The sequence below is a fragment of the Apus apus genome, chromosome 12 (genome assembly GCF_020740795.1).
Source record: "Apus apus isolate bApuApu2 chromosome 12, bApuApu2.pri.cur, whole genome shotgun sequence".
Classification (NCBI taxonomy): Eukaryota; Metazoa; Chordata; class Aves; order Apodiformes; family Apodidae; genus Apus; species Apus apus.
Window position 1 is genome coordinate 12129399 of NC_067293.1, and position 13543 is coordinate 12142941.

The 13543-nt window shown below is 45.8% G+C and overlaps 1 protein-coding gene across 2 annotated transcripts in view; it reads right to left on the reverse strand.

The window, feature by feature from the left end:
* Positions 1 to 12815, reverse strand: part of CAPN6 (calpain 6) — a 59351-nt gene extending 46536 nt beyond the window's left edge. The window contains exons 1-3 of one of the 2 annotated variants that reach the window (XM_051630408.1): positions 12787 to 12815; positions 1856 to 1983; positions 912 to 1086 (exon numbers count right to left, since the gene is read on the reverse strand). In XM_051630408.1, the coding sequence (XP_051486368.1) occupies positions 912 to 1076 (165 nt within the window). In that variant the 5' untranslated portion in view covers positions 1077 to 1086; positions 1856 to 1983; positions 12787 to 12815. Of the gene's footprint in view, positions 1 to 911; positions 1087 to 1855; positions 1984 to 8665; positions 9072 to 12786 lie in introns of those variants that run through there. The other variant, XM_051630407.1, reaches the window with a different exon arrangement.
* Between the last annotated feature and the right edge of the window lie 728 nt (positions 12816 to 13543).

The window sequence follows — 13543 nt, forward strand, 5'->3', positions numbered from 1 at the left end:
AACCAATTAACAGACCCCAAATACACATAATGCTAACAATTTGAAATGTCTAGTACATTACTCACAATTAGAAGCAAATTGCATATTTGTTTTCCTGTTAGGATGCTAGTGAAAAATAAACATAAGCAATATGGGTTGTGCACAGACAATAGCTGTTCACTTTGCATATGATATCACTGGTCTGTAATTGAGGTTTTAGAGAAGTCAAAGATAAAATTAATAGTAACTTCAGCATAGCTATGCTGACACCAGAGTTGATATGAATCAATAAAGGAGAACTCTTAATTCCCTCTGGATAAAACTTGCTGCTAAGATTTCACCAGAAACTCTCTAAAACATGGACAAGGAAGAGGGTATGAAGTTTACCACAGAACAAAGGTTTGCTTAGACATCTCCAGGGAACTCACCTTCTCTCCTCTGCCTCAGCTACTCTTATGTGTAGTTGAGCATTCCCTGGGAGTAGCTTGTGAGCATCCTGCCTTATATTGCAGAAGGCATCCAAACTCTTAACACCCATATGTATCTGTGTTTTGTGTCTTCAGTACAGTTCTGATAGACTGATCTATTACCGGTATTTTTACTTAACTACTGGTATTCTTAATTAAAGAGAGGACTGATTTAAACATCACTATGGCTGGTGTCACCTCACACTACTGCTTGTTGTTAGAGAGGCATCAATACCAAAAAGCATGATTACCCTGTACAGAACTCTTCCTTTTGGTCTTTTAACAGTAAGGCCTGACTTTCATCGCAGACAGCAGTGTGACACGGAGGCTCTGCTGTCTGAATCACACAGTGACAGGAAATGAGTGGGAAAAGGAGGGAGGATATATCACCTAATTGTGTTTCAGCACAGAGAAGATAGTGCAACAACAGAAACAACACCTCCTCACAAGGAGAGTATCAATTACCTTTGGGCGCTTCCATTCAACTTTCCTTGGTGGTGCTGACTGATAGAAAAGAGATTCATCTGAGGCTGGAAACTCAGGATCTTTGAAGAGCTGTCTCTGCTGGATACACTGCCCTTTCAGTTCGTGGTACTTCTGATCCCTGAAGAATTGCACTGATGAAGACATATCTCTCTGTCTGGATAAAATTAATTTTGGCCTGTGTAAATTATGAAGGCTCTTTAAAGTCCATAAATGGTATCACCCATCAGTCTTTAACAACAGAATACATAACTTGTTCTAAACAAATTACCGATTTCTGTTAACAAGATTATAAATTACATGATGGTAAGTAGTAGACTAGAAGACCATAAAACCCAAGAAGATCTTGTATATTAGGATGGTATTCTTGGCTTAACAGAACTCTTATCAGGAAAGACATTTGAAAGTTCAGACCAGGCACAAAACAAGCATTTTGCTTTGTCTAACTGATTGAAAAGGTAACCGAGTTGGGCCTGGCTTCTCAGTCTACACCATGCATAAAGGACTGGACCATCTTTCTGTTCTGCACTCTTTTTCTGGTCACTAGAGTTGCAATTATTTACTCGAAATCTTATGCTTTAAGAAAACCAAAAAAAGATTTCTAGAGCTGTCATCTAAATTTAAGTGACAGTATTTTGGCTGGTATTACTGTTTTGAACTTTGTTATATTTCAGGAAACTGAATTCCCAGAAACAGCAAATATTTTCAAATAATTGATGAGGATTTAAAAAAATGTAACAAACCCACACAACAAAAAAAGCATAAGCAATTTGCTTGCCTTAGTTCCCAAAATCATGACTAACCTGGCAAGTTTATGGTCAGTCACAGAACTCAAATAAATTAGTTAAGAACATTCTACAAATCAGAAAACAGCTACAGAAATAATTCAAGATAGTCTGAAGCATGGAGGACATGCAGAATGCTACCTTTGTTTCAAGAGAGGGAGTGGAGAGAATATCTGAACTTGCTCTGTTTGGAACACTCCTGTGTGTCAGTTCCTCTCCTCTTCCTTCCTGCCACGGGTTAGAGGTGTATCTCCCTTTCCTTGAGTTATCTACAGCAATAAAGACAAATGAAAGTTGTTCGGATGTCAGATAATGAGATTTAAACAGCATGCATGTAATTAAGCAGGGCACCGCATTGTTCTTGCGGCCTACTTGTTGCATCCAGTTGCAGTGATCTCAGCTTGTGCTCCTTGATCCACTTGCAGCACAAATTGGATGAGATTTCACAAATTTGCAGAAAATTAAACCAAGCTAGGCACAAGTCTAGCCCTTCCATGGCAAAATGGGAGAAATACAGAAAAGTAATGAGGAAAACTTGGAAATGTCAAATTCATCATGGTCTTTGATCTTGTGAGTGAAAGCCACTGCAGCGAAAACAATCTTGGGTTTAACACCCACCCTCTCTCTTTCTCCCTCCACTTCCTTCCCCTCAACTCCAAAATAAATCAGCTGGTCCTTCAAGGATGAGGAATGCTGCTCTAATGCCTTCACTCAAGGCATCTCTCCTGGCAAATGGCCTCCCCCAAGACAACACAGACTTGCTTCCCCCATAAACCAGTTCTTCAAATCCAAGTGCAGAACAACTTGTCAGTTATACAAAGATAGCTCAGGGACAAAAATAAATAAATAAAAATTAGTTTGGCTAATTTGTGTGGGATATAGATGATTTCATGATAACTGGAATTCTTGCTTATTAAAAATTCCCCACAGCTAACTAACATTCTAAACTGAGCCTATTTGCAAGATACACTTTTTTTTAAAATAGCTCCTGGGTGGTAAGGTTTTCAGCTGTCACTGTCTAATTCATAGAGATAGGTCTTCAATGACCTCATTATTGCCCCACCCTTTCTCCCCTTCTATCTGCTGGACTGGAACGTTGAGTCCATCCAGGATTAACACCCCATTACACAACAGCCACACTGGCAGCAATGCACAGAGCAGTGTCATAAAGCACAGCACACAAAACCAAGTTGCTCCCTGCCCCAGCTGGGGCTCCAGGAGCAGTGTTCACCCAGGGGAACATGCCAAGGAGGAGGCTTCTCCACAGGCCGTTAACGTGCTCCCCTCCAGACTCTCTGTGCCACTCTGAGCAAATGACTGACTGCATGTCTCAAAAAGAGACTTGGGCTCCTGGGGCTGCCCAGTCTGGCTGCAAATAGCTGCTTTCTATCCACCCAAGGGACACCAAGCTCTGGAGCTGAAGTCCCATCACCACCTGGTGAACTAGTACACACTCACTTTCTCAGGAACCCAAAATGACACTTTTGAAACACAAAATAAGTCTATCTTTCTTGTTGGAAAGTCCACAGTGAGGAAATACAGCTTCTACACAATAGCCTAGTGATTTGAGCACTGAGGGTGGAGGACTAAAGCAGAGTCCCTCCCCTCCTGTGGCATCACCTTCCTGACATGACCTAATCTGCTGAGTCAGCAGGTACCTGGCTTCTACCCCAAAGTTTATTTTTGAAGCATCTCTTAGTTTTTGACCCTCAGCTGAACATCAAAGGTCTCTCCTCCTTTCTGGAGCTCACAGTAATAGCAGCACAGCTTCCCTTGCTCTGCACCCAGCAAGTTTACCTCTGGTTGGGCAGACGCTCAGAAGGTGCAGCTGCACTGAGGGTGCACCAGGCAGGGCTTGGCAGCTGCTCCTTCCAGGGCTCCCTGCATTGTCATGTGAGACAGTGAGCTGTGCACAATGTGACCAGGGCAAAGCAGCACAGTTCTAAAAATACCATACCACCATTCAAAGACCCTCTGCTGCTCTGTTGAGGGAAAGGGACCACTCCAGGGGAGGGACTGAAGAGAGAAGGGGAAAAAACCCCAAACAGCTCTACAGGTCAGTCATTCTCACATTTTTTGTTTCCTTTCCTGACCATATACAATTACTGTTTTGCTCTCTACCCTTTCCAGCCTCTGAGCTGAGCTCCCCAGCACATCACCTCTCTGGGCAGCACAACAGCTCCACAGCTGACCCCAAGGTTTCTACAGCACCACAGCAATCCCCCTTGATATCAGGAGCTGTACAGGAGATCCCGTATCTCTCAGCTGTCAACCACTAAGCTGTAAAGTCTTTCTCTGACCCTTTATTTTTGTAATGAGATTCCTGCTTTGATCAGAAAAAAGGATTTAAGCAGAACAGGGAAGACAAGCCAGTTTAAGTCTCGCAGAGTCCCCTCCTCAGCCTGAGAGCAGAAGCATTTCATTTTTACTTACAGTTAACACTCAGAGATGCTTCCCCCTGCCAGCACCAGCAAGAGTATAGCTAAATCACGTTCCACACAGTGGCAAATACCAGCTCCTGGTGTTATTAGCAGCCTTAAATTAAAGGGACATTCACTTGAAATGCATTTCTTCACAAGAGCATGAAGATGAGCTTCAAGTATTATTTCCACTACTCAATAGTATTTCTTCATACTCACATTTTTGTGTCTTAAACTTTCTCTTTCCCAGCTGCTACATAGATCCACAACAAACAAGACTGACTAATTGCCTAGACTGGCATGAGGGAAAATTACACTCTCACTACCAAGTTCAGGCAATGAGCACACAAAAACTAACAGAAGTAATCTCTTCTCGCCCATTTTTGTCACTCTGTGTAACTGAGACATGGTGAAGCCAGAGAGAGAAGTTATTGCAGAGGTTAAGTCAGCTGCACCTCTCCACAGCAAGCTAGCTTGCATGTGGAAGCATCCCTCCCACTCCCACCCCTGCAGGAAGGGAACAGGGAGGGCACAGAGCTGCGTTTGCTGTAACAAAAAACAGCTTTCAGTCCCAAAGGCGAGCACTGCCAAACAGCTGCAGAGAACTCTCTGCTTTAGATGAAACTCCTCTTCAAGGAAGAGGCTTGGTGGGGTGTAATACATAAATTTTATCATGCACCACACTTTCCTGCTCCAGCTGCAGGACTCAAAGGAATGTCCATGCACAGCACCAGGACTAAACAGGCCGAGTACATGTCTAGCCCATATTTAACACCACAGATGAACGCAGCTTTGAACATGAAGCTACATCCAGCAAGCGGATCCTGAGATGAAACTTTCGAAGCTCAGACACACACTAGTCTTGGGACCACATTCTTTCTGTTCCAAGAGCCCCCATCTGGGAAAACCACAGAGGGATGCCAGAAAGGATACACATAGCGTACGTTGTGCTCTGCAGTAGCATCCCTATTTCAAGATTATTATCTATTTGCAGGTACCAAGCTGGCCTTCGTTTCACATGAACAGTAGCCTTACCAGCAATAATAACAAACCTACACCTGGTTCTGGAGCTTCTCTTTTGTAACTGCAGTCATGCGCCTGTCTTGACAAGGCACAAAAACCTCCCAACTCTAAACTCCATTGTTTCAATACCATCTTACCACCAGACCTCAAAGCCTCTGTTTAGACCATTAGATCATGACAGCAAAACGGAGTAAAGTATTTAACTGTTTGCAAAGACAGTTCGGTATTTCCCCAAACATCTCCTCCAGACTCATAGCTTGCTTCAGAATAAGCAAAGCAGGGAGTGCTTCCAAAAAAGCAGCCCTGCAGCCAAAAGGTTTAAATTACTCTGAACTGGTTTTCTGTAAAACTAATTAAAGGCACTTCCAGGGCTCCAGCTGGAAAAGGTTATTGCCTTCTCTTCTGTGCAGAATGAGCACAGATCGTCACAAAGCAATGACTTTGCAAATTTGTATTAAGAGTGCACTGGAATTCAAAGCAGTTGAAAAGCTTCCACTTCACATATGCTGTGGTTCCATGATCTTGGCTGCTCCATTGCTACTGATGCATCAGAAGCATCACTGCTCATAGCACAGAGTATCACTACAGGAGGATTTTACTCAAACTCTGTGAACAGTTAGTTCAACACACTAACTGCACTGGGAGTCTTTATGATGGTTTTGGTATCTTCTCTTTTGTATAAACCAATACAGAAATACAAAGTCAGCATTAAATCTGTATTGTGTGGATATGCAATTGCATTAATAAGAGCATATTCAATTTGGATCATATTTGCTGCACAGGATATTTTAATAGCACCTGGTCCAGTATTAATGACCATAGTCTCAGGGTTTCTCATTTGTTTTGGGCAGCAATGCTCTCTGCTTGGACAAAATAACAAGCTAAATTGAGTGCTGAGGGGATACCATGATTGTGCAGCATTAGCCCTTCTTTTATCCAGTTTCTGGGTTTTTCAACAAAATGAGGTTAATTTTGCTATTTTATAGCCCTGTACTCAGTACTTTAATAGGCAAGTAAAGGTTTCTCTGTCTAGCTCAACTCAAGAATTGGCTAAGGGAAGGAGACATAAGCATTTGTCTTCTTACAGAAACAGAAAGATACCAACCATGTTCTGCTGTCCAGTTTTGCCATACTTAGTATTAAAAAAACAAGAGAGAAAACATGACAGATTTTCATCTGATAATATCTGCCCATACCCTATCACTTCCGAGCAGAAATGCCAGGGAGACTAGCTGGACACCAGGAACAGGACTGCCCACTACCCATTTGCTTTCATGGACAACATCAAGGACTGGCAGAATCATCTGGCTAAAAACCAAAGATTTACTACAACAAAATTAATCATAACACTTGTACTGCCACATCACAGTGCTTAACCAGGCTTTTCTTTCAGGTCTCACAGGGACAGAGAGACTTTCTACAAAGCTGTCTGGGAACCAGACTGCAGTTCATACTGCAAAGCCTGTATGCAAGCAAGACAGCTCAGGTGGGTGGGTGTCGTTCAGGACCAAACCTGAGAGCTGAGAAGCAGCTCCACCAGGAATCCTGCCAGTGATTTTCACATTTCTTTCTCTCTCCCACCTGGTGAGATACATGCAAGCCCATTCTTATCCTTCTGGAAGGGAGTGCTGGAGTCAGGTCTCATGCCCTGCAAAAGCCCTGCAGTCCTTTTGGGGTGTGAGGTGCTGGCTGGCTGCACTCTGCAGCCCCTCATCCCACAGTAAGAAGCTGCTCCAGTGTCAGAGACACAGACTGAGAGTACTGCGGTTGGACAGGTGGAGCAAACAGCACCTGGGAACAGCTGCACTTACACGTGACTACGTCCAAGGGGGAAGGATTCCATCGGCCATGAGCAGAAGACAACCAAATTTGTAGGGCTGATGGTGAGGGGCATGTATGATCCTTTCAGTTTGAAACATGAGTGAAATCAACACACGTGTGCATGGGATTACTCATCAGTACAATGCTGATTTCATGGTCAAAACCACTCCAAGCAGAACACACTCAGACAGGGTCAACTCTGGTTTTACTCCCTCTCTCCCCTCCCTGCGTTTCCTGTGAGAGTTTATCCCAGTATGATTGTCTGTGAAACAGCTTTTATTCATTTTCTCTCTCCCCTTGGGCAATGTCCTCTGGCACCAAGACCCCAAGGAGCTTGGCCAGAGGCAAAACTTGTTTGGCAGCCACAACTGGATATTGACAGTGCACAGAGCAGCGGCCCTGTACTGAGCATGTACTTTGGGGTTCACAGTCCGTGAGCCATAGGTGTATGTGGCACTTACGAGTTTAGGCATTAAGCAGTAGCTTGAGTCAAGTTTTTCACACTAGGTTACCCTTAAGGCTGCAGCATTTTGCCTCTGTCCCCACTGCAGATGCTCAAGTCCCTTCCTAGATCTCAGCCAGCATTCAGAAACGTAAAATTGTCTACACATCAGAGCCCTGAGGGTCTCTGACTCCTGGAGCAGCTGGGGTGACAGCACAAGGATGAACACAGAGCACTACAGATCAACACGTGCGCGTTTGCCTGCAACTGACATGCACAACTAAAATGCCTTTCTAAACAACTGTGCACAGCACTGTGAGAACGTGCAACCATTTCAACAGGACTCCGAAGCAAGGACTCGGGGTGGGCAGACAGGATTTTCCAAAGTGTACAGGTATCTGCAAAAAGCTTCACTTTCATTGGCTTCCACTATAGCCTCAAGACCAGACTGATCTGCAGCTAACTACAGAAACGTACAATTTCAGTTCTGAACTTTTCAAGACAGTAACTTAATATGGTAGATGCCAATTACTACAATTAACATTAACCCAAGTCAAGAGATCTATAACAAGCTCTAAAGAAAATGCTAACAGCCCTGTCACTTGATTCATTCAAACCAAATTTTTGTGCTGAGACCACGGGAAATTACTTTCTTCAGAATTCCATTATCTTCCCATTCTGCCTTTTAATAAAAGTTTAAAAAAGGACCACGATTGCAAACTAATGGGTAACTCCCTATTAGGCCCCTCAATTATTTTATGTACCAACTTATCTATTTTTTAATACACAGTATAAAAATCCTTCACAAGAACAGCAGCAAAAAAATGCAAAATATCCACTTGAATTCCACAGTGAAAGCATCCAGAGAGAGAACTGACAGTGTTTTGGAAGATAAGGGACAGAATGGTATTTTATGAGCACCGAGATCAAACCACACTTTATCAGTGTCACCCCTTTATTCAGTGTAACTGTTAATGATGCCTGTAGAGAGAAGACTAGCATTAGACTGGCACTCCCAAAAGAAATGCCATGCTTTTGCAACAAGTAACACAGAGGACTTGGCTCAGAGTTAGCACGCAGTCAAGATGTGACTTTCTGAAAAAAATGTAAGTTACTGCAGCAGAGAAAAGCTTTTCCTCACTATGCTGGCCGAACTGCTCATTACTAGTAACATAGAGTTTTCATCCTGGTAATAAAGGTGCAAATTGAGTAAACACCAGTTAACAGGTTACTTCTGGTACTTACCTGGCCAAGGACTGTCCCCGCTCAGAGGCACAGCAAACTCCAAAGTGACTTCTGCAAACAACAATCCCTTCAGCTTCTTAACCTGGGACTCTTCAGACTGTACCAAGATCAGATCACAGGGGGTGTGTTTTGGGATGACCCTTCCAGGGATGAGTCACAGTGATACCAGGAAACCTTCCCAGCTGACCCAAAATGCAGAGCCTTGTTTACTCCTGGTAAACTGTTCATTAGCTGCGATTGCACTGTAACCGTGAATGAACTTCTGAAGAAGGAGCTGAAGTGAGGCTGCCTGGCAAGAGCTGCAGGCTTTTTTTGCATGGAAAACAGGGCAGATTAACATGCACCATGAAAAAAATTATATTCCTTATTAGGCTGCATGCTGTTCCTCACTTGAATAAAACCAGTGCCAGTGTCTCTGCAGCATTGTATCCCTTCCCGTAACAGCCTGTCCAGGAGAGTCAACCGGACTTCTGTGGGACTTGCAGCTGGATGGGGTTGTGCAGACCAGGAGATGCAGCAAAACCCAACAGGTGGCTTCATGCCTTCAGCAGCCTTGGGACAGGTCTTGCACACTCCTAGGTACTTTCTTCTGGTCTGACTGTTCACAGACTAGCACTGCCAACTTTTGCTGTTCCCATTTCCCTTCTGGAGGGGAAAACATCCTGCATGAGGAACTTGGGAGAGCCACAGAAGTCTAGACCTTATGGGACCTCAGCCTCAAGGAGGCTGACCTGCTTCTGGGCTTGGCAACACCGTGAACCAGCTCTCTTCATCTCTGACCCATTATGAACATGCCTGTCTTCACTCTGGCACTCGTCCTGCCCTTCTCCCTGTGCTAGAAAAGGAAGATATGACACTTCAGGGGGTAACAACTGAGTCTAGAACTCAAAAAATAATATAATTATCTGTGGCAAAATAAAAGATAGGACAAAAAATAAATTATCATTAAAAAATGGTTTTGATGAAACACTCTTCTCCCCATACTGTGCTCAGACCAAATTTCATTTTGGGTAAATCCAAAACATTTGTATTAATTTGACATGGAATTTTTCGCATTTGAAGATTATAACACATTTATTTTAATATTATGTGGCTTTTATTTATATTTTAGTAAATGTAGTCAAATTTTTTAACAAATGCCATTTCAGAATACACTATAAAATTTAATTTGTAGCAGTAATTTTAAATATTCCCTCTCGATTTGCTTCTTCCGTTATAGCATAAATGGTCTAAGTTTACAAATAGGTCCATTTCTTCTCCCAAACCTTGCTATTCAGCAAATCTATTTGCCTAAAGGAGTTTAACTTTCAGGGGATGAGTTACATCCAGAAAATACTCTGAAGAAGTGTTAAGTAGTATCATAAATTTCTGTACTGCAAGGTTTGCTGCAGGACTGTTTGCTTCCCTGTAAAGCACTTACCCCATTTCCTTTTGAAGGCATGTTGAAATTTGGATAGCAGTCCCTGGAAGCTGCCACTACAGTTTTAACATTTAACGAGTAAAAAAGCCCCTACATACTAAAGCCACATGTTTTCAATTCATGATTGAGTAAATAGACCAGAGTTTAAATCATAATAAAAAGCTGATGTCTGCCTATATATGCACCACACAAAAACCGTGATTAATTTGTGCAGTTGAGGGAAGAACGTGAAAAATCCCATGCAAGTACAATCAAATTCTGCTTTTTGTGAGCTGATAATAAGCATTCAGAGCTTATATAGATGCATTCTCACCGTAGCTGCCTTTCATCCAACGTGAAACAAAACCATGAAAACTTTTTTAATTAGTATTAAATCTGGTGCCATAATCCAAGAATTGTATGCAATTTGTCTGGGTAAGGAGGAGCTCTTGCTGAAAGTCTTGCCAGAAACAGGAATTACTTTAGAGAGGCAGCAAGATGAGGCCCACTGGCAGCAACCAAGGGCAATCAGACAGCTCTGGTCTCGCTGCAGAACCACAGCAGAAAATGTTTGTAATTCAGTAGAGCTATGCCAAAGCATCTGAAGAGCCATGCTCAATTACACTGCTGCGGTCTGGAAAGAGGTCTCACTTACTGTGGACAGTTTAACATTCCAACATAGTACCTGAAATCTTTGAATGTTCCCATCAGACTTGAGTCTCCCTGTTGGAGATGTCCTCAGCATCATCCTCACACATTCCTCTAGGCTGGTTTTCATCAACGACTGTGTTGTATCTCCAGGTGTCCATGATTTCCCCATGGCTGCCTTGCACAGCCTGCTAACAACCCCAGAGCAGTGACCCACTACACCCTCCTCTGCTCTAGACTCGCTGCTCTCCAAACCTGACTTACGCCTGCACCCTCTGCAGGCAAATAACAGCCCAGAGCTGGGCCTTTGTATAAGGACACATCACAAATAAACAGCAGAACTTGCTCCTTCACAAGGCAGTAGTTCTCACACACCTGTAGACTCAGCTCCTTGCTCTGCCCCTGTGCTCAGATCCTATTCATCCCTCCATAATAAAAACATGCATTTCCCTACAGGGGCACACCTTGCCATCTACACAATCCTGCACCCACAACCAAGTCAAACACCCCTCAGTCCCCAAGTCCAGCCAGACTAACTCCTCCTCACCCCCCTGCAGCACCCTGCCCCCCAGGGCAGCCCAGCCCAGCTGCAGCACTACTCGGTGCTTTGCCAGCTCTGGCTAATGCAGAATCACTCACAGCTGTAGAAGGGGCACAGCTCTGGGCTATAGCCAGGTGCTTGATTACATGGCTGCCAGAAATGACGAGGGGCTGTTTTGGTCCAAAGCTGGTGCTAGCAGCAGGATTTGAACAGGCTATGGCCCAAAGCCACCCCATTTTATTCACTCCGTATCTGCAGCATTCTGCTATCTAGAACTGAGCATTGTTCCTCTCTTCCCACCCAACCCTGATCTGGGAGAGCTACTTCCATAGAAAAACTCTCCTCACAAAGAAGGATGTAATAGCAGGGTTTTCTTTACATCAAAGGACTTGTTGGTTCCACAGTTCAGTCCAGCTCCAGATCGCTTTGCTCTAAAAGGTTTCTCATGTCTTACAGAAGAGCAATTACTGCAAGGTGTCTAGGTGGCTTTGCTCCACATGTGACTATCACAGAAGGCTGCAAGCTGCCAATCACCTTGCAAACACATTCCACTGTCAGGTCCTCATGTCTCACCAGAGCTACATTCATCTATTATTTACTTTTTTTCATGGGGCAATTTGTTAATAAAACATTACATGGTTTCCAGCAGAGATTCCACTTAAATCCTACATGTTTACTCTGATTCAGGCAATTTTGTATAGAGAAGAGCCCGAGAGGCAGAATCTGAAAAATAATGAAGTTTCACAAAAAAACTTTCAGAGTTGTGGATCCAGCCAAGGCCTGATTCTGCTTAACAACAGCATTTACAATCTTGATCACTCATCCCTTGCATCTTGCCAATTTGGTAACAGGTTCCTTCAAAAGATCTTCCGTAACGTAAATGACAGGGGGGACTGAAGTACAGGATCAGTCCCAGACTGATGGTTCACTGGCAGTGACCCTTCCACACAGCCCCAAGGAAAACGAAGACAACCCCTAAAAAAGGGCACAGAAGGGGCTGTGCTTTGTCCCTGGCTACAGTTGCCAGAGCAGTTTTTTGGCCAGTAAGTATACATGGCAGGATTTATTCCCCAACTACCTTAACCACAATCATAAGAAAAATACCTAAACCTTCAGAAATAAGACCCAATTCTGCAACTCAGAGACAACAATATTTTTAACGGAAGTAGGTAAAACCAAGGCAGCACTGCCATCTCTCAGGTTCCCTGGAGGAACAAGATCTGCAGGAGGCATTCAGAGTTGTTTTTCGGGCAGGCTGGTCAGGGGGGAACGCAGACCCAAGAGGAGCAGGGGAACACGGCTCCGGGGCAGACACTGCCTGAGGGTACGGCCACAGCACTTCCCAGAACAGACACAAACCTGGTTTGCCTAGGAGCCCTTCAGAGCCCAGCTCTCCCCCAGACCCCAGAACCAAGCTGTGAGGAAACCAGCTCTTCTCCACCGACCGTGGAGCGCCCGCAAGGCCCTGAAGCGGGGCCCAGCCCATTGTGTGCACCCACCCCACCTCCCTGAGCAGGAAAGCTCTTGTGGTACCTGTCTCAGCAGATACAAGGGCCCACGGTGCGCACTGAGAGCCCTGCCTGGGAGCAGGATCACGGCGGGGTTTGCGGAGGGGGCTTCCGTTCGGCGCTGGATGGGTGGGTGGCTGGGCAGGCCATCCCACACCTTCCCAGCTGGAAACCCCGAGCAGCTGCGAGTAAATCAAGGACCTCGCTTGCAGCTTCATCACACCCCCCCGCTGCCCGAGGGTGCTCAGCAGCGGGGCTGCGGCAGAGCCCCCCTCACACCGCACAGCCCCCCTCACACCGCACAGCTCCCCTCACACCGCACAGCCCCCCTCACACCGCACAGCCCCCCTCACACCGCACAGCTCCCCTCACACCGCACAGCCCCCCTCACACCGCACAGCCCCCCTCACACCGCCGCTCCCGCCCGCCACCGCCGCCCCACCGCGCGAGGCGCGAGCCCGCCCGCGTGCCCGGCCGCGTGCCGCTGGGGGGCGGCCTCGCCCGACGGCGCGAGCGGCGCGAGCGGGGAGGCGGCCCCGCCCGGCCCCGCCGCCATCTTGGCGCTGCCTGCGCGGCGCGGCGGGCGCTGGGAGGCCGGGCTGTGCGGGGCCGCGGGGCTGTGCGGGGCCGCGGGGCTGTGCGGGGCCGCGGGGCGGTGCGGGGCGGCTGAGCTGTGCGGGGCCCCGGGGCGGTGCGGGGCCCCGGGGCGGTGCGGGGCCGCGGCCCTTGAGCCCGCCCCAGCCTGGGATGTGGACGTGTTGTGTGCGAGCATCCAGCGGTGC